This window comes from Phaseolus vulgaris, chromosome 5 (assembly GCF_000499845.2).
Source record: "Phaseolus vulgaris cultivar G19833 chromosome 5, P. vulgaris v2.0, whole genome shotgun sequence".
Classification (NCBI taxonomy): domain Eukaryota; kingdom Viridiplantae; phylum Streptophyta; class Magnoliopsida; order Fabales; family Fabaceae; genus Phaseolus; species Phaseolus vulgaris.
Genome location: NC_023755.2, coordinates 25,475,840 through 25,497,082, shown reverse-complemented (window position 1 = coordinate 25,497,082; position 21,243 = coordinate 25,475,840). Strand labels below are relative to the sequence as shown.

The 21,243-nt window shown below is 33.0% G+C and overlaps 3 protein-coding genes across 6 annotated transcripts; 1 reads left to right on the top strand and 2 right to left on the bottom strand.

The window, feature by feature from the left end:
- Positions 1–2,502: 2,502 nt before the first annotated feature.
- Positions 2,503–2,877, top strand: LOC137834186 (uncharacterized mitochondrial protein AtMg00240-like). The gene has a single exon (XM_068642248.1). The coding sequence runs from the start codon at positions 2,503–2,505 to the stop codon at positions 2,875–2,877; it is 375 nt and encodes a 124-aa protein (XP_068498349.1).
- Positions 2,878–3,903: 1,026 nt separating this feature from the next.
- LOC137835329 (large ribosomal subunit protein uL24c) lies at positions 3,904–6,802 on the bottom strand. Its single transcript, XM_068643798.1, has 4 exons — positions 6,557–6,802; positions 5,125–5,163; positions 4,650–4,880; positions 3,904–4,310 (listed from the first exon to the last, which is right to left on the bottom strand). Exons 1-4 carry the CDS (start codon positions 6,662–6,664, stop codon positions 4,104–4,106), a joined length of 585 nt encoding a protein of 194 aa, XP_068499899.1. The 5' UTR covers positions 6,665–6,802; the 3' UTR covers positions 3,904–4,103.
- A 7,133-nt stretch (positions 6,803–13,935) lies between these two features.
- Positions 13,936–18,428, bottom strand: LOC137835326 (calcium/calmodulin-regulated receptor-like kinase 1). 4 transcript variants are annotated; one of them, XM_068643792.1, is made up of 8 exons: positions 18,129–18,428; positions 16,904–17,280; positions 16,229–16,382; positions 15,873–15,999; positions 15,150–15,235; positions 14,996–15,067; positions 14,708–14,908; positions 13,936–14,513 (listed from the first exon to the last, which is right to left on the bottom strand). In XM_068643792.1, exons 2-8 carry the CDS (start codon positions 17,218–17,220, stop codon positions 14,175–14,177), a joined length of 1,296 nt encoding a protein of 431 aa, XP_068499893.1. In that variant the 5' UTR covers positions 17,221–17,280; positions 18,129–18,428; the 3' UTR covers positions 13,936–14,174. The 4 variants fall into 4 exon arrangements, with proteins under 4 accessions (XP_068499893.1, XP_068499894.1, XP_068499896.1 ...); XM_068643793.1 differs by having other exon boundaries at positions 18,179–18,380; XM_068643795.1 differs by lacking the exon at positions 18,129–18,428 and adding an exon at positions 17,710–17,903.
- Positions 18,429–21,243: the final 2,815 nt, after the last annotated feature.

The following is a 21,243-nucleotide window of genomic DNA, read 5'->3' as shown; positions in this document are numbered from 1 at the left end:
AACCAAATCATTCAAGTCTTGGTAGGGTATGAGTTCAACTCTATCTCTAATCTCAAGATTAAGCCCACTTAGAAATCTTGCTATGGTAGTGGATTCAGATTCCCTAATGGAAGCTCTCATCATATATAGTTCCATTTTTTGCCTATATTCCTCTACACTCATGGTTCTTTGTTGAAGTTGTTGAACCAAGTGGTGTTCAAGCTTTGAAGAATCCAAACCCTTTGAAGGATGTTGAAGGCTAGGCTATGCTTGCTGTTGCTGAGCTGTCTTAGATAGGATTTGGGTAGATTGTTTATGTAATCCACTCTTGATTGAATCCAAAGCATAGGCATTCTCAATATTTTTAAAAGAAAAGTGTTTTTCAAACTAAGTGAAAAACAACCGATTGTTTTGTCGAAACAACCGATTGTTTTATACTTAGGTGTTTTTAGAAAAGGTTGAAAATTGTTTTTCAAATGGTTGAGCTGTTAAAACCAGAACAACCGATTGATTCGAGGAAACAACCGATTGTTTGTTTTGGTACCATAACAGAAAAATGGTTTGTGCTTTGACTGAGCATTAAATGATTTTCTAACTGTTTACGCTCCAGTTTTTAATGCTTTCACCAATCTTTAAATGCAATGAATAGTTTGTTAAGATTTGATAACAAACAACAACTTTGATATAAAACAGAAAAACAGATTTGGGTTAAAGAGTTTTATGAGATTCTGATTTTATAAAGTTGAGATTGCTTAGAGATTGAGATTGATCAAAGAATGTGAGATATGATTTCTGCTTGTATTGATTTCAGAATTGCTTCTGTAACAAGTGTAATCCTTGTATATGTTGAACAAGAATCTTTGTGTGTTTGCTGAGAAGTGTTGTGTGTTCTTGAGGGGATCAAGATCAACATTCTTAGTGTTGGTGTGTTGGCCAAGAGAAGTGTGTGTCTTGAGGGGATCAAGGTCACACTTTCTTGGTTGTGTTGTAAGTGATCTAGGTTTGATTGCTTAGTGGATTTCCTTAGTGGTTTCTGAGAAGACTGGAAGTAGCTCTGGGTTTAGAGTGAACCAGTATAAACATCTGTGTGCATTCTCTCTCTCCTTAATCTCTTTAAATTCATTTTTAATATTTGCAAACTGGTATAAACAACCGATTGTTTCTGCGAAACAACCGATTGTTTTTCTGGTGCTGTTGTTTTTGCTTTGTGTTTTGGCAAATTGAATTTCTTATCATTTGTTTCTTGAAGAAATTTCATTCTTGACTTAAAAGTTTGCGAAAATCCTCTTTAAACAATTCGCCCCCCCCTCTAGTTTAAAGCCATCCATTTTAACAATTGGCATCAAGAGCTTGGTTTTTGAAATTTATTCAAGTGTGATCCTAAATTTTTTTTTTAATGGCTGATAGACTACCTTTTGGGGAAGGTGCTTCAATCAACAGACCACCTCTGTTTTGTGGTTTAAACTACCAATCTTGGAAAGTGAGAATGAAAATCTTTATGGAATCACTTGACAAAGGAATTTGGGATGCAATTGAAAATGGTCCTTTTGTCCCAAAGTTTGAAAAAGATGGATCTTTCATTGAAAAGCCTTGGTCTCAATGGACTGATTCAGAAAGGAAGAAGGCCAAATTCGATTGCATTGCCAAAAATATAATAACCTCTGCTTTAAATTCAGATGAGTTTTTCAAGGTCTCTCAATGCAAATCATCAAAAGAAATGTGGGACACCTTGGAGGTAACTCATGATGGTACAAATGAGGTGAAGAGAGCTAGGAAGCATACTCTAATCCAAGAGTATGAGATGTTCAGAATGCTCAAAGGTGAAACAATTGCTGAGGTGCAGAAAAGATTCACGCACATCATCAATCATCTCATGAGCCTTGACAAGACCTTTGAAAAGGAAGAGCTAAACATCAAGATCTTGAAATGTCTTGATAGAGCATGGCAACCCAAGGTAACTGCTATATCCGAATCTAAAGATCTAACATCCTTGAGTATGGCTTCTTTGTTTGGCAAGCTTAGGGAACATGAGTTAGAGATGAATCGGCTCAATGTTCAAGAAAGGGAAGACAAGCATGTAAGGAGCATAGCCTTAAAAGCTTCCAAGCACAAAGGCAAACAAGAATCCAGTGATGATAGTGATGAGGAAAACCTTAGCTTGCTGTCAAGAAAGTTCAGCAAATTCTTGAAAAGGAACCGCAATAAGGACAACAACAAAGATAGGTATGGAAACAAGAAATCTAATGATTTTAATTCAATTAACTATACCTGTTTTGGTTGTGGTGAGCAAGGTCACATAAAGACAGATTGCCCAAACAAAACCAAGGAGAAGAAGTCTAGCAACAAGGAAAAGAAGAACAAGACAAAGAGAGCCTACATAGCTTGGGATGAAAATGAAGTATCATCATCAAGTTCTTCATCAAGTGAAGATGAGAAAACAAACATCTGTTTGATTGCAGAAGATGATAATGAATCTTGTAGCTCAAGTGAGGTAAGTTCATGTGCTTCTTTAAATGAACACCCATGGTTCACTCATCTCGGGTTTCCTCCTCCACTGGCACACAACTCACTGACATTGAAACCTCTGCATATAGAAGACTAATTGGCAAGCTCATATATCTTACAAACACACGACCTGACATTGTCTTTATGTTCAACAACCTCAGCCAATTTATTTCCTCTCCTACCAACCTTCATCAACAAGCTGCTTTTCGTCTTCTTTGGTACTTGAAAGGCAACCCTGGCAACATAATCTTCTTTCCCAGCAACAACACTCTCCAACTTCGCGGTTTCAGTGATTCGAATTGGGCTACCTGTCCTGAAACCCGAAAATCTGTAACCGGTTACTCCATTTTCTTGGGTGATTCTCTTGTCTCATGGAAATCTAAGAAACAATAAACCCTTTCCAAGAGTTCTTCTGAAGCCGAATATAGAGCATTAACCACAACCACCTGCGAAATTCAATGGCTAACCTATATCCTGCAAGACCTTGGACTTCCCTATATTCAACCAGCAACCATCTACTGTGATAACCAATCTGCAATACACATTGCCTCAAATCAAGTGTTTCATGAGCGTACCAAGCACATCGAAATTGACTGTCACATCGTCCGAAACAAGATCACCGCTGGGCTTCTCAAGTTGCTTCCTATTTCTTCTTCTATGCAGATTGCGAATATCCTTACCAAACCCCTTGCTCCAACAGTATACAAAGAGCTCCAATCCAAGCTGGGAATGAGAAACATATATTCCCAGCTCGAGGGAGGCGGATAAAATAACTGTACTCTTTATTTGGGCCTTTCATTTGGGCTTTTGTTTTTCTATTTGTCATCTGTGTTTTTGCTGTTTGACATGTACATATATATACTCTTTTGAAAGCTCCAATCCAAGCTGGGAATGAGAAACATATATTCCCAGCTCGAGGGAGGCGGATAAAATAACTGTACTCTTTATTTGGGCCTTTCATTTGGACTTTTGTTTTTCTATTTGTCATCTGTGTTTTTGCTGTTTGACATGTACATATATATACTCTTTTGAATCCAATAATATTCAGTTTTGAAGTGCCATTTAGTTTTACAATTCAGAATGGCGTTCTAGAAAAGTAATTGCCATTTGAGAATTATGAGACACACCATTATGAGACACACCACTTAAGGCTATTATCTACCCAAAAACAATTTTCTGGGCCACAACACAATTATTAAAATACCGCTAATAGCATTTTGAATAAAAATAATTTCAAAAATTGCAGAAGCTTAGTTTTAGCTTTTAGATAACATATATGCTACTAAAAAGAGTTTTAAAATTTTGTTCTGCTACTATCTATATTTTTGTGAATTACCAAATACCCTCCCGACTATTCTGCATTACCAAAATACCTGGTTGAATTGAGCAGAGTTACTCAGAAGAAATAGCCATTCTCACTTTCATGAACACTTTCTTTTCAAAAAGATTCACTTTGCTCAAAGTGACAAACCAATAGACAAATTTAATCACCCTGGTTTTAGTATATGGAGATCAACAGACAGACCAAAATATACATCAGATGATGAAATGAAAAACTGAGCACAACAAGTACAGCTAGAGTTACACTGCTAGTGAATGAATGAACTACACAAGAAAAACTAGGCAGCAGCAGCAGCTTCTTCAGGTTTCTTAGTAGTCTCATCCTTCAGTTTCTTCCAATTCTCTGCACTATCAATTATTTCTCCAGTTTTTATAAGGTACCGGACTCTTTTACCATTATCAAGGACTTTATGCCCCACACGGCTTGCTACATTCTGATCTTTGGAGTACAGCATCACATTTGAGCTGTGGATAGGACCTTCAATCTGGAATTAGAAAAAAAAATGTTTCTCAAAAGTATTAGTCCCTGAATATACACACCAATGAACAATTTTTTATATGTATTATTTTTTGTATACAAAGCTAGAAATGCTTGCGAGCTTTCTATTGAAAAAAGCTCTATATTTATAATAGAGAAACTCTCATAAGCACTTCTAGCTTGTATCCAAACATGCCTATAATAATCAATGAACGACATGTCAAACTATTAGTATATCCAATTATCCATACTTTCTATGGGAAAAACAAACGTTACTTCCATTTCTTGAAGAAGCTTCAGAAGTGGAAAAGAATTTATAAAAATGAATCAAGGAAATGAGGAGAACCTTAATAATTTGCCCCGGTTCCCCCTCTTCTTTACTCTTCACATGCTTTGTCTTCAAATTTAAATCTTTCACTATTATTGTGCTGTTATGCTTGAAGAGTCTAGTAATCTCCCCAACTTTACCCCTGTCACTTCCAGTTATGATTTGCACCGTATCTCCAAGTTTAACATGCATTTTGTGCAAGATAGGAAGGCTGTTTGGTTTACACTTCTTTCGTTCCCATCGTTTAAGCTGCCAGAGCAGAAGCAAAACATACAACACAAGAGAATAATTATTAAAGATAGCTACACTCATATCATATTAGTGAAACTTTGTGATTTGCTTAGTTTCAATTTCCTCATTGTAAAGACAAGCATCAACAAATAATGATCTGCAAATGACTGCACATGCACTGTTCTTAGTCCATTTTGATTGAGCTTAAGAAAATTTGAAAAGAATAATCATTGGTCGTGCATACGCCAAGTCTGATACCAACCTTCATTACAATGGGACATTGCTTCTCTGTTGACTTACCCTGCATACATAAATATAAACAATTATCAAGTCAGTCTACAAAACTCTTGATGGAATTATGAAATTTAGTTACAAACTTGATTTATTTTATCGTTAAAAGCCATTAATTCATTTGTCTGACAAAATATTGTAGTAGTTGTTATTTTTATGAGCACTCTTGAAGTTGCAACAAAATGATGAGCAAAAGAAATTAAAAGAATCTAAAAATTTGCAGGTATTCCAGACAGTTTCTAAAAAGATAATATTAATAAGAAAATTCACGGTAGATTTGCTGGAGACATTGAGATAATAAATTGGATACAAAGTTTGGAGAAACAATCACTTACAAAAATATGCAAATAATTAGAGCCAAATACAAACTAAGTAGAACACAATATTCATTAAAAGATGACACGCAATTGTTTTCTACAGGGCCAAAGTTTGTGAAAGCTAGTATAGTGGACAAGTAAAGTTAATAAACTTGTAAAGACTAAAGAGAAATGCTAACAACATATTCTCAAACATACTTTTTTTAACAGTCTATTATAGACTGAAATTTATTGGAAATCATAATTTTTGACAGGTCTCACTTTTCATTCTACTGATTGTGTAGTTTCAATAAATTTAAACCAATAGTAAAGTGTGTATTAGTAAGAATGTGTTCGTAAAACTCCTCAACTGTACAACAACTAATCCAAAGTTAAAAAGAGCTACAACGAAATTAAAGTTTTAGTATATTATCGACATCTGTAGAATATGTTTCTTCAGCCTAACGAGGCAACAACTTCAACTGAAAAATTTGCCGGGCCAATTCCTAACTTCAAGAGTACCACATAGACAAGCACCAGGCAAATGAACTGGGTACAGCTGGAATTACTGGGCTTTCCACTATAAGGAATGAGAACATGCTTTGGGATAGGTGATTAGTGAACAGTGAAAACCAGGTTTGAATTCCAATCTCAAATTTTCAAGCATCAGTACTTTGAGGCTATGGAGCATAATTATTCATTTTTTCAGGGTTCAAAGTCCAATTAAATAGCTTCAATCAGAAAATGTACGCATACTAATTGATTCAGTTTTCCCCTACCCACAAGGGCTTAGTTATATTTATTCCCAGAGGTACCAACTATGTTCCAATGGAAGATTCATGTCAAATAGGTAGTCATTTTAATGAATAAACATGCTCTAATAAATAACAACATCACCATATTTACAATGGAAGACTTAAAAAATGGAAGAAAAAAAGAGAAAAACTTGAATTGTTAATTCTCTTGAATTGTTAAAAAGAAGAATACCCATTTGGTTATTGGGAGAAAGAAATCACGCGGGGTGGACAAAACTGAAACTTGAATTGAAAGAAAAATTAAAAAAAAAAAATTGGGAAAAGAGTGATGAGTGGAGAGAAAAGTGCATACCGGAAGAAGGGAGGGGAACGTGATGGGGGAAAAGCGCTGGCCTAAGAAAGAGTTGGAGGAGAGTGAGAGACCGGTCATTGAGGTCTGAAGAGCAGCAATGGCTACCATTGTTGCTGCAACCTCTTCTTCTTTCTGCTCTGATAGTAATGGTTTTGGATAAAAGGATGCTAGAATGAGAAGAATAGAAAGTGGTGGTGAGAGGCTAAAATGGACAAGCGAAACGACGACGTGTCCATTGGTTTCATATGGACCATTTACTAAGCCCAAATCTTGGCCCATTTGTAGCGACCCTATTCTTTCTCTTTTCATTTTTCTTTCTTAAAATTAGTTTTTAAATTGCTGTTGTTATTTTTTAGTAGACACAGTTATCTATTCCTCTAATAGTTCATTTAACTAGTTAATAAAATAATTTGACAAAAATTATAGTTAGACAGATATTTTCAAACAACTATTTGAATAGCTTTTACCTTATAAATTATAAGCTATTTTGACTAATATATAGTTACTTAATTATTTTTTATATTTTAATATTTTTTTTTGTTTTTAATTTCGTTTTACATATAATTATCTATCTCAATTTTATATATAAAATCAATTATTTCAATTTTTTAATACTTGCTGAGTTATTTTTTATTTTTTATGCATATCAAATTAAAGTGATTCAACGTTATGTAAAAATTAGACACAACAAAAATTATGAAAAATAAATAAAAATTTATTTAACAAAAATTTATTATATTAATTAATTTAATTTAAATAAGAATGCAATTATTTAAAAGTATCTAAAATTATAATTGTGATATATTTTTCTTAGAAACACAAATTTCATTTATTTTATATTTATGATCAAACAGATTTAATTCAATTATCTAATTTATCATTTCAAAATTATAAATTGACAAAATCATTATTCCAAAATATTTATTAAATAAAACAAATAAATAAATATTTTAAGGTTTTGTTTATTGATACATATACATCTCATAGCAATCAATTCGAAAATTTATTTTGTTCTTTTTTTCATATACAGAGTGACCTCCTTAATTTGTTCTTTTTTAATTCACTGTCACCTACTTGATTTTTTTTGTTCAGATACACATGGCTGATGTGGTTTCTCTTACACGATTTTCAAAATATTCATTCCTCTTCCTATCCGATTTAGTAAATTTAGATAATCATTTCATTTCAATATTAAACATTAATAATTTAAATTTCGGATTCCTAAAATATTTTTTACACAATTGAAATTTAATTCAATTTCAATATTATTTAAATTTAAATTTTTATTAAAATTCAATATTATAAATATTATATATATATATATTATATTTAAGTAATTATATGACATAATGTACATATATCAATTTTTTTTTTTACATTATTGTAAATATTGAAACTTAAAATATTTTATATATGATTTACAACTATTTACATGTTTTATCTACATGTTAATTGTTTGGTGGGTATAATTATTGTTAAATAAATGTAATTTTAGTTTAATTGTTATTTTTAATATTAATTAATGTTGTACTTGAAATGAAACAAACTGATCTTTGTTGCAATGAACAAATCAAAGGTCATAAAATATGTTATAAATAGTTACACCAAAGGTCATAACATTGTGCGGTTTTTTATTATCCCCAATCGTACTCTTTTCTTCTTTGTTCTTCTATAAAATCTTCTTCTCTCCTACTTCTTTCTTGGTGCTTTCTTTGTTATTCACTTTCTTTCTTACTTATTTCTTGGTGTTTTCTCCATTATTCATTTAATGGGGCCCAGTGCTGAAGAAATCATTAAACTTGAAACAAGAGGAGTCTTTTGGTCCATGAACAGTCGTGGTGAAGTATGTATATTTTTCTTTTTTTCTTAAATTTGTCCTCTTAAACAGTTTCTTCATTTCCTGACTTTTTATTCTTTATTTTAAAATTAATAGCTTGGTTATGTTGATCGTGCTTTCGTCATTGACTTTCAAAAAGAACTTGGAGAGGAGTGCTCGCTTGCAGATTCAGCAGGGAACGTCCATATAGTGCAGTATAATGAAAATTTATTGTCGCCAGAAATGTTGCGTGGATGGTGGAGTTTAATTGATTTTTATGGCTTCACAGATGACCACTATATGTTATTTCGTTACGTGGGTCAGAACGCTTTCCATACAACTGTTTATATGGGCATCCCTGTGATGGAAAAAATGCACGTGTAAGCAACACACATAATCACGAATCAACTACAGAAAATAAACAACACAGAATTTAACGTGGTTCGGTCGCCAACTGCAACCTACATCCACACTGACAACTATCAGGTTTTCATTTCTGTCATGTTGCACACCAATTACAAGTACAATGATCTCTTTAAATATAAAATACAAAGGGGACAACCCACTCACTAAACATGGTGTCTAGTCAACCCAACCCAATTGGTTCTGGCTTCATACCCAACAATCTCCCACTTGAAGCCACGAAACAATGTTCACCTGCGCTTCAACTGTGTACATGTACTTCTGTAATTTGTCGACGAAACTCAATGTTCCACTTCTAGATGCCACCAACCTTCTTAATCATTTTGAAGACTTCGTTAAAACTCCCCTGAGTTTCAACACGTCAATCACTGACCCGTTCTTTGTTCCTACAGTCTCCCACTTATAGGAACTGTCAGATCCTGGAATAGCCTGAGAACAAACATACACCATACTCAACAAGAATTTTTCTGGAGATGTTTCAACAGTTGAAACACTGGTTCTCCTAACCTACTGTCGTTTAGGAACATCAACTGAAGCACGACCTGTGCTCCCACTGTCATAAGTACCTCTGATTGGTCTACCTGAACCTTTCCATGCTCGTTCATCCTGAATCTGACCTGTGGCTCTAAGTTTCTCTCTTGTAAAGACAACCCTCTTCTGCCCACGAGATTCTGTGAACCGGACTTTGTTTATCTTCTGAACTGGGATGGTCACTCCCTCAGACGGTAATCCGACCTTATACAAAAAATCTCTCTTTCTTCCGCGGGCCATGACAAGATTTCCCTTGACGACCTTCCACTGCTGATTTCCGAACTTCACTTCATGTCCCTGTTCGTCCAACTGCCTAACAAAAATCAAACTTTTCGTCAAGCTTGGAACAACTCTAACATTCTTCAAAGTCTAGAAACCAACTGGTGTCTTCAACACTATGTTACCCATGCCCGTAACATCAAGAGTTCTGTTGTGTGCTACTCTTACCTTTCCCAAGTCCCCGATAACTAGATTCTGCAATGCTTAGCACCAGAATCCATGACCCAGGAATCCACACTGTTATCCGCACAACAGACTAAAAGGTCCTCGTCCGCGAAGTCTTTTGCAATGTTGACTTGTTTATCATTTGGGAATTGATTCCTGAAATGCCCCACCTCCTTGCAGTTCCAACATGTTATACTTGAGCAATCCCGAGTCTTTCACTGACTCATTCTTTTGTTCTTGCTCCCACTATCTCTGATATTTTTCTTACCTCTGATGACATATAGCGATTCACTAGATAATTTCCCAGAACTCCTTCTTCGGATATCCTCGCCAAGAATGAGATCACGAATCTTCTCAAAAGTGAATCCATTAGATCTCGCTGAACTTGTAATTGCTGTAACCGTTCCGGACCAACTGTCAGGCAAAGACAATAGCAGTAGTAAGCTTGAACTTCATCATCGAACTTAATGCCCACTAAGATAAGTCTGGCTAAGATCGAATTCGTTTTATTGATGTGCTTAGTAACTGAACTATCTTCCTTCGTGCCACAACAAAAAAAAAAAACAGCCACACCCCATGCCTAGCACTGCACCATGATTGTTGCACCAATAGAAAAATGCACGCGTCACCCTGCGTCTTCCGTCACTGCCATCGCACTGCACCTCCGTGCCGTCTCGCTCACCGCAAGCACATGCATTTGTTCGCCACGAAACGCGATCTAGTCGCACTCCCTACTGCACTAACACTCCGCCGCAATGGTTGAACCAAGAGACTGGACCTATGCACCGTCGCCACCCCTGCTGGTCAAACAGATCTGCGCTCCGTCGCCGCACCTACAAGCCCTAGCATCGCCGCGCTACTCACTCACGACCCTACTGCAAGCAAGCCACCTGCACAACATCGCAAGTCGCCATGAATCAGATTTGGGAGCCTCCTCCTTGCACCGCTGTGAAACCCTAAGCCTTTGGGACGCTGCTGCCGCCTCTGCGAAACTATAGCTTTAGGACACTGTCGCCGCCTCTGCGAAACCCTAGCTTTGGGACACCTCTGCCTTCTCTGTGAAACCCTAGCTTTGGGATGCCACTCATGCGAAACCTTAGCTTTGGGATGCTACTGCAACCGCAATTTTCACGTCTTGTTGATTAATTTATGCTGATCGGATCTCTAGTGTGTAATCGAACCAAGCTCTGATGCCACTTGATGGGAAAAGTGCACGCGAAAGCAACACACATAATCACGAATCAACTGTAGAAAATAAACAACACAGAATTTAACGTGGTTCAGTCGCCAACTACAACCTACATCCACACGGGCAACTATTAAGTTTCATTTTTGTCATGTTACACACCAATTACAAGTACAATGATCTCTTTAAATAGAAATTATAAAGGGGACACAATGATTAAGCCCACTCACTAAACATGGTGTCTAGTCAGCCCAACTCAATTGGTCCTGGCTTCATACCCAACACCCTGAAAGTGAAGTAAATTGTTATTTGGAGGAAATTGAAGGGAAGGAACCCTTAACCATTGGTCCCTTTGACCATCTTTCCATAAATTTGTCTCGATTAAGAATCAAAGTCAAACCAGTTATCTGATTAGTATAGCATTCGTTTCTTTTAAAATGCCCTATATTATATTCTACTTCATTTCTTTTTACTTATTATTTCGATATTGTAGTAGGATCTTCTTGCTCCATTTGCATAATATATTCGCCAAGGGAGATTCAATAAGGTTACTCTCCATGGTCTACTAATGGAGGTGGAATGCAAGGTGTTGAAAGGAAAGTTTCCTTCTAGACGCATTAAACTTGGCAACGGGCAGAAGAATTTCTGTCGTCTTCATTCTTTCCGTGAAGGAGACAAGATTATCTTTGAATGTGATACCAGAATCCTTCTTCTCATATAAGGGTTTTGTTACTTACTTTTATTCACCATTTAAGCTATCCTGGATCATTTCTTTTATTATTCTCTTAGGATAACAATTACCTGTGCTTACGAAAGATCAAACATATTTATTCTTTCTTAAAAATCTTTGATCATATTTTTTATTTTATATATTTTGTGTTAATATTATGGAATGCTTATATTCATTTTATTCTTTATATATTGTTTATTATTTATTAGTCATTGAAGTATTAAGTTGATTGTTCTTTTTAGAGACCTGCTAAAGCATATATGTTTATGTTTTTTTTTATGGTTTTTAAGATATTTAGTTATTTATATAAATAGTATTTTATTGTATTTATATTTCATCATATTTTATTTGTATTATATTACATTTTATTTTATATGACAAAAGGTGACTTCATAATTTAATATGATTTTCGCTTACAATATGTTTATGAACACACATTTACTTTTACTATAACTATACTTGATATAATATAATGAATTATTTTTTAATTGCAATAATTATTCTGAGAGATTTTTGCAGATTAACTTATAACATGAAGTTGGTGAAGAGTACTTCATTTTCACCGTAAATATCTTATGACAACGTAATATTAGATAATTATTATATAATGTAAATTTGTTCAAATGACTGTATTGTAATGTATTTGTTACGGCAAAAATTTATCATTTTTACTTATAATTAATTTGTGGACTACTAACCTTCTAAATTTATGATAAGTTATATTAAATTCTTTAATATGCAAAACTAGGTAAATTTATGCTCAATATTTAGTGTATTATATTTAATTTCATTTGCACAATTTTATAATTTTCATATAAAAAAACATATATTTTAATTATAATATTAATATTTATATATATAAAATATTCTAAAACTTCCTGTGCGTTTCACATGTCAAGTTATTTTATATTTATCAACTAGTTTATCAAACAGTTTTAATTCAATTATCAAATTTATCATTTCAAAATTATAAATTAGGAACTTATCAGTTATGAGCTGACTTATCATATCAGTTATGATGTAACTTATTAATTAGAAACATAGATAATTATTATTAGATAATTATTATATAAAGTAAATTTGTTCAAATGACTATATTATATTGTAATGTATTTTTTTATGAAAAAAAGTTATTATTTTTATTTATAATTAATTTGTAGACTACTAACCTTCTAAATTTTATATTAAATTTTTTAATATGCAAAATTAAGTAAATTTATGTTTAATATTTAGTGTATTATATTTAATTTCATTTGCTCAATTTTATAATTTTTATATAAAAAAATATATTTTAATTATAATATAAATATTTATATATATAAAATGTTCTAAAACTTCCTGTGCGTTTCACATGTCAATGTACTAGTTATTTTATATTTATGAACTAGTTTATCAAACAGTTTTAATTCAATTATCCAACTTATCATTTCAAAATTATAAATTAATAATCTGTTATGAGCTGACTTATCAGTTATGATGTAACTTATTAATTAGAAACTAATTTTGTCAAAACAATTTATATACGGTTATTAGAGTTTAAAATGTCATTGAAATATTTAATAGTAATAATTTTTTAATCACGAGGTCATTATATATATATATATATATATTATTATTATTATTTTTTTTTTGTAATTGTCATGTGATTAGTTACATATGGTATGATTAAAAATGCTGAATATGTGATTAATAGTGTCTTGAGGTTATTTAAATACTTAAAGTTGATTAATTTGGTCTTGCAAGAGGTTAATAATATCATGTTACTGAAATATTTAATAATAACTAAATAATAAAATAAAATTAAAAATGTTTACATATATAATTAACTATGTTTAGTAATAATAGTATGTGATTTAGAGATGTATGATTGTCAAACCTATTCTAAATGGATATGTTCACATCACGTTATTTTATTTTAGTAAGTTAAAATTGACTGTTAATATTATTTTAAATCTTTAACATATTAAATAAAAATATATGTATTCTTATTTTGTGGCTTTATTTATTATACCTATTTGGTATTAATTACAATTTTCAAAAAATAAATAAAATGCATATATACAGTTATCTTTTATAGAGTGATAATTTTTTTCTATTATTTTCTCTCTCATTGCTACTTCTATCATGAATTTAAAACATTATTAAGAAGATTATGAGAATGAAAAATGATTTATACATACCGAATAAAAACATTCTATATATAACTATAAATTATTGTAAATTGTTAACTATTGTTGAAAATTAACCTGTTTGGTTGCAAGATGAAGTAATTATAACATGAAGGATGTTAATATACAAATTTTGAGTGTGATTTCTGTGAGAAAACAGAACAGAGGTAGGAGAAATAAACAAAAAAGAAGAGAAACAGAAACAAAAAATGCAGAAGATGATGTCTGGCATCATCAAATCACTGGCCACATAAGATCTAAAGGCAAATGGAAAAAAATTCAATGTAATAAAAAAACTGAACTAAATGCAAAACCATCTTCTACAAATCATAGATGTCAGGTGTACTATCTATAGATTCTTCTCTTGTGTGTTGAGGGAGAGAAGTGTTGGTTTCTAGGTGATCAACATCAATGGAAACTTCATCAGCTGTGGCTGAGAGGGAGTTCTTGTGATGGTGATTCCTTTGGTGCCTTGACTTGAGGATTCGTGTGAACACTTGCACAATGTCCCTCATGGAAGGGCGCTTCTTTGGGACACGGTTGATGCATTTGTAGGCAAGGGCTGCCACTTCATTCACCTCTTCAAACTCACATTTACCCTCAAGCCTTGAATCAACTATCTCCTCCCAACCAACTTTCCCCTCACTGTTCATTGCTGCCTGATCATTCATTAACACCATCATCAGAGTTAAAAAAACAAAAAAAAAAAAAACAAAGCATTTTTATAGGACTATTTCATGTCATCATCACATAGAGTCTTCAAACACATGCTTGGCAATGACTTGTTTTGATTTTCTACTATATTCCATTATCTTCAGTAGGGATCATAGGTAGAGAAGGAGAGAGATCTTACAAGCTCAACATATTCCATTAGACCCTGCTGAGGATTTCTGCCCGCTATAAGTTCAAAGAGCAAAACCCCAAAACTATATACATCACTTTTTTTGGTGAATGTTCCTGAAGATATATACTCAGGATCAAGATACCCAAAGGTACCCCGAATTGCTGCATGTTTATCCACCATCTCTACTCTTGAGAGTCCAAAATCAGCAACCTGTTTGATTCAACATCATCAACAACAACAACAGCACGAGAAGCATCCTAACAAAAACTAACTCACAAAGAAATAGCAATGGCATACCCTGGCTCGCATGGACTGGTCCAAGAGAATATTGGAAGATTTGATATCTCGATGGATTACAGGAGGTACTGCCTGAAGTGATGACAACTATGATTATCATATACCTATATAGAGAAAGCAGAATTCTCTTAGAGCAAATCACAAGGAAACTTACCCCATCATGAAGATACTCTATTCCTCTTGCTACGTCTAAAGCTATATGAATCCTCAATTCCCAACCCAGAGTTCCATTCTCTTCACCTGAATATAGACACAAGTATATATGCTTCAGTATTGCAGATGGATGTTGAACAATTGATAGGCACATAGTATCAAAGTACTATTCGTATCTATCTCACGTCATTTAGAATCAAAACATGGCCATTTGTATCATTTAAAGAAAACAAAAAAGGATAGTTTTCATAACTGCTTTATACAGGTCTAGAAAAGTTTGCATTACCACACAGAATAATACATCTCCATAGTTGTTTCAGAGTGTGAATATAGAAAATTTCAAACTTTCTAAATGAAGCATATTCAGACACAAAATATACGTTTACGTCTACACATGAACCTACTTCATGTTTTTATATATATTTTTAATTAAAACTAAGGAAATGAGATCATGGATTGTTACAGGGGATGCTGATTTCATTAACCTGCAAGAACATACAGTAAAGCTGAAATAGAATCTTTCCTCAAATTGATGAAGTCCTATTTAATTGGATAATGTTAAGCCAAAGTCTTACTACTTTAATCACTAAATTCAAACCAGAAGCCAATCTCAATTCAATTAATTTAACAGTTGAGAATCAAAATTAATTGATCCAATCCATTGAGCAAGTGGCATGAGTGGCATAAAAGTTTGTTAACCAAAAAACATAGACAGATAACTTACTGTACAAGTGGGAAGCCAAGCAGCCTTTACTCATGTACACATATATAAGCATATGTTGCCCCTTTTCCGCACAATACCCAACCAAATTGACCAGATTCCTATGATGTAACCTTCCCAACAACATAACCTGAGAAAAATTGAAAGAACATAAAAGGTTAAAATAGTGAAGCAGAAAAATAAATCACACTTAATGCATCACAACTGTTAATACCAATTGGAACTAAGTTATCTAAAAGGAAAACATGCCAAGTTGACAATTATTCATATCAAGTTTAGAACAAAATATTATACAAAGGTATTACATATAAAAAAAATTATTTTTCAGGTTGTAGTAAAAATCATCAATCCTTCTTCACCTCTGTGTGAAATTCTTTCTCCCCTTGCTTTGAATTAGTTGCGAGAACTTTAACTGCAACAGTCTCCCCAGTAGACATCTGAGCTTTATAAACAGGACCAAATGCACCTTGTCCTATGAGTGTTGTAAAATTATATGTTGCCTTTTGCAAATCCCTGAAGCATAGATAAAAGACATTTAACAGAAAGAAAGAAAGAAGAAAGAGATAAATGACATGACACAAGTTGTTCTTTGTTCAAATTAACTTGATTTCACTTAAAGAAACATGCAGTAGTCACTAAAATTGCAAATTTTCAAGCTTAAGAATGGAAGAAGTGACACCACGATTCAAATGCTTAGAGACAATCAAGCCTTTATTTTATCATCTACAATTGTGATACGGTAGTTTAAAGCCATCCGTTTCTTTGTTTCCTCTTCCAATATTTAAATGCTCCAACCTAATTACTCCATTACTCCACTGTGTTTCTCTTCTGAGAACAAAGACCACTAAACATTTAAGGTCTAATTAGAGATAACCATTTCATATTTCATATAAGAAAGAAAAAGTGCAGCTGATCATTACTCGTTCATATAGTCTCAACACATGTAAATGTAGAACAACATAGAAAAGGATCATCTAAGAACAAGAAGAATGGAACATGAAGATAACTCACTATAAGACAACAAACATACTTACTTGTATGAATATTCTGGTATTCCAGATGCTGACACCATGTTACTATTCTTCTTGAAGCCCTCAAGCCAGAAGGAGGTGCCATTTCGTCCAGACCTCACAGGTGATTCTGGACCCAAGGTTGAGTCTGATAGAATAGTGCAAGAATCAAAACCATTTTGGCGGATAGGTACGGCAGCTGCTCTCCGGGAACTGCTATTGCCTATCTGTGACCGCTTCCGGTGATATCTAATACAGAACAACGCAGAAATTGCCAAAGCAACTCCAATCACCACACCTATGGAAATCCCGATGATAAGCCCAGTTGACTCCTCTTTCATCTCTCCCCTTTCCACTTCTGCGCTAGAGTTCCCTATTGATCATCCAATCCATTGATATACCTGCCATAGCAAGCAACTAAACATGGTCAAATATATGGCACCATAACAGACTAATATAGAGATTTCCGTGGTGCTTGGTTTACAACATTGAACTTGAACCAGTCAATTGAAGGCCTTTACTCTTAATTTTCAAAGTCATTGTCAAAAAGTCTTCGGAAGTATATAACATTCAGAACTTCCGAAGAAGAAAATAAAATATCAGGAAGAATAATCAATGCTGGACGTTGGACAATGACATCAGCATATTGAAACAATCGATCAAGCATAACTTATCATCAACAACTTCACCGGTTACCACCCATCACGTCAATTTCAAAACCCAAATTCACCAAAACCACTAGCACACGGAACAGGAAATGCATCAAAGACCCAAATAGAAAGAAAGCACTATATCAAAAACAATCCTAATCCTAATCCTCTGCTCCATACCAATCTGAAATGCATAAATCCTGAAACTTCATCCACTTTTCCATCCATCCAATCTAACAAGGAACACAAAACAGGAAAATGAGAGCAAGATCAAAATCACGCAAAAAGTTCCAAACCACCATTGAAATCTCAACTCAGATTCACATAGGCATCAAATGACAAGACCCTTTTTCATTTTTACTCTTCTTTCATTCACCCCACAAAGCTTTTTCCCCCCTCCCTTTAGCAGCAACAAAGGGTACACAAAAATTAGAAAAAAAGAAAGAATGAAAAAGCATGCATATATCCAGTTAAGCAGCCACGTTGAGACTCAAAACACACTTTGAAGAAACATAAGATGACAGATCAAAACACTGACAGCAAAAAGGTAGGCAGAAAAGGAAACCGAAACATGTTCTGGATATCACGCCTCTACTCACCAATTCACACAGTAAAAAAAAAGTGAACTGAAGCCAAGGCAGTTAGTTACGTTTTTGGTGGAAGCGTTGCTATAGACAGAAAGACAAACCCAGAAGTGAGAAGGAATCAAAAGGGTAAAGGATCCTAAACGAGATTCCAAAAACAAAAACCAGAGAAAAGAATGTGTTATGTGTAGCAGAGTCGCTAACACGGTTTTGAACAACAAAAATAAAAAGTGCAGCAGACACAAGCACACAGAGAAAGCGGAAAACGGCGAAGTCGCCGCAAAAAATAATATTAATATCAATAGAATTTGCACTAAAAAAGCGCCAAAAGATGAAGAGCACATTAAATAAATTATTAATTTATTATTACATTTTTTCTTCATTTGACCTGAAAACCTTTTCTTTTTCTTTTCTTCACCTGTTTTTGTGACACATATCCAAAATTATTTGAATTTAATAAGCTGTTTAGAATTTAAATTCTGAACATTCAATTATATAAAATATTTAAAAAAACTTAACATTTATTATATTACCTTGTTTGAACATATATGTTTCTAATTACTGATCTTAAAAAATATATATTTTTTATCATTGAAGAAAGTGCTTAGGAATTAGGAAGTTTGGCTGGAAGGGTCAAATGTGGCAGGCCCCATATTAAGCTGGACACGTGGTCCATCGTGTGCCGTACAGTCAGACTTATGATTATTTAAGAACCACTTGATTGCCATCCTCTCTTGTTGAGAAGAGTAAATAGTTCAACCTAAACATATGCACATCTTTACAATGTGAATCAAATAAATAATAATAATATTCATTTATGAGCTTAACATTATAGTAGTATTATATTATGATCATATAACACAGAGAAGTAACATTGTACGGTTGCTTGCAGCAGCAGACAAAGTCTGAAGTTTTTATTTTGATCTGTCATATTTATTTGAATTCAATTCTTCTGATGAGAAAGTGGCCCATTAATTAAAAAATATTTAAAATAATAATTGTTTATAAAGTGAAAATATTATAGTGTAAAAAGACTATATTGTGATTAAGACATTGTGATGATTTGTCTATTTAAAAAAAATGGATGGAAAAATGAGAATGGAAGTGATGGACTTTGAACCTAACACACCTAAATGACCCAAGTGACATCAAAGAGAAGGAAAGTGATGAATCCAAGCAATAGTGCACTTTTGGGATGAAAACAAAGTGAAGCCCACTTCTGACCTTTTTGTGAAAATGATCACTTTATTTCATTACTTCACTGTGATTGTCATCATCTTTTAATTATGCTTGATTATGTTAAATTCAAAAGATTAACTTTATCAAAACTTGAGATTGAATAAGAACATAGGATCAATTCCAATCTAACCTTTGCTGATCAAAAAAAATAAAATTCCAATCTAACCAACCAACTTTTCTAATGATTGGAATAAATTCAAGAGCAATGGAAGAAATTTACTATTTCAGTATGCTATCTTTTGAGAACTGCTTGAACTGTAATTACACATGGTTTGCCAAGTTAACCTTCTTCTTTTTCTTCTTCATATTTCTCTAAGCATAAATAAAGTATTTTTTTTTTTGTTTATCTTTTTCTACAAAACTATATTTTAGAATAACATTATGCTTGTCCACTTCCAAGTGAGTGGATGAAAGTTTCGAATTCTTATATTCCGGAGTTACTTGCAAAGATACCTTCAGGTCTAACTGATCTTCAAAGGAATAATGAGAATGAAAAGTTAGAACTTACTGGCATACGTCTTATTAATATATATATATATATATATATATATATATATATATATATATATATATATATTAAACCCTAAATCAAATAATATATGAGATATTATTACTGTTAATAAGATAATCAAGAAATATGATAAGTGAGTTCACTATACAAATTAAGTAAAAGGTTGCAATTAAATTTGCGAATAAAAGAATGAGAAATTTCAAACTGGATTTTTTGTAAGGATATATAGTGAAGATTTTTTTTTTAAGTAGATTAGAGATAAGGAGCTAAACAAAGTTGATTTATGCTATATTATGTTTTAGGAATAACAATGTAAGTTGATCCACTCTTTCTTTTTCCTCATTCCACGTTTGGTTCACGAAAAGTGATGGTGCGTGTTGCATAAGAACGCATGCCAGTTTCTCTAGCCTATTTATTATTCATAATGGTTAGTCTGGATTAATCTGCGTAAACAAAATCTTTTAAAAATAATGGTTTATATATTTATTATACTTCATGAGTACTTAATATTAATATCTACATCTAGAAGTATGTAAGTTACATGTTTTATGAATAAGAAAACATAAAAATAAAATATTATTTAAGTTATTAAAAAAAATTACAATAATTAATCGTAATATTGTATTGACTTCAAAAATATCATTGTTATTCTTTAATTTTAATATCATGTAGTTTTATTCAAAGAAATAAAGTATTATGCAAGTTGACTACAAAACTAACTTATTTTGTATTTTTTTCTATTGGAATATTAGGTTGACTCATAGAGCCCAACCGACACTGTCATCCTTGTTATATTTGTTTATAAAGTAAAAAGAAGTGAAATATTGACAATCCTGTTAAAATATAAGGTATTTTTAGGAATTATCTAGCATGTACATGATACTCAGTAATTTAAATCCTTGATCACAGGGATTTGATAGCTATTTACAATTAATGCTCCTATTTTCTTATGATTCTAATGACTCACGCCAACATTCCCCCTCAAGTTGGTGCATAAATGTCTTTAATGCCCAACTTGTTATGGGAGTCATGGAAGTTATTACCGGACACTGCCTTTGTAAGAATATTTGCCAACTGGTATTCCGACTTGACAAAAGAAAATCGAATAATTTTCTCCTCAGGTTTTGCTTAATGAAATGTTTATCTACTTTCACATGCTTTTTTCGATCATGTTGGACATGGTTTTATGAGATATCAATTGCAGCTTTGTTGTCACAAAATAGGTTCATTTTCATGCTAGGACCAAAGCCAATCTCCATCAGTAACCTTTTGAGCCATAATAGTTCACAAAGTCCTTTTGTCATGCCCCTAACTAAACTTCAGCACTAGAAAAAGCCACTACCTTTTGTTTTTACTTTTCCATGTAACTAAATTCCCTCC

Bases quoted from the DNA above. Each gene is read 5' to 3' on its own strand.
- LOC137835326 (XM_068643792.1), bottom strand. From the start codon at position 17,220: ATGAAAGAGGAGTCAACTGGGCTTATCATCGGGATTTCCATAGGTGTG. The intron at 15,068-15,149 runs GTAAGTTTCCTT...TCATCACTTCAG, and splicing joins TAGAGTATCTTCATGATGGG to GCAGTACCTCCTGTAATCCA. The intron at 14,514-14,707 runs GTAAGATCTCTC...ATGAATGATCAG, and splicing joins TAATGGAATATGTTGAGCTT to GCAGCAATGAACAGTGAGGG.
- LOC137835329 (XM_068643798.1), bottom strand. From the start codon at position 6,664: ATGGTAGCCATTGCTGCTCTTCAGACCTCAATGACCGGTCTCTCACTC. The intron at 5,164-6,556 runs GTATGCACTTTT...TTATGTATGCAG, and splicing joins CGTTCCCCTCCCTTCTTCCG to GGTAAGTCAACAGAGAAGCA. The intron at 4,881-5,124 runs GTTGGTATCAGA...CTGCTCTGGCAG, and splicing joins AATGTCCCATTGTAATGAAG to CTTAAACGATGGGAACGAAA.
- LOC137834186 (XM_068642248.1), top strand. From the start codon at position 2,503: ATGGTTCACTCATCTCGGGTTTCCTCCTCCACTGGCACACAACTCACT.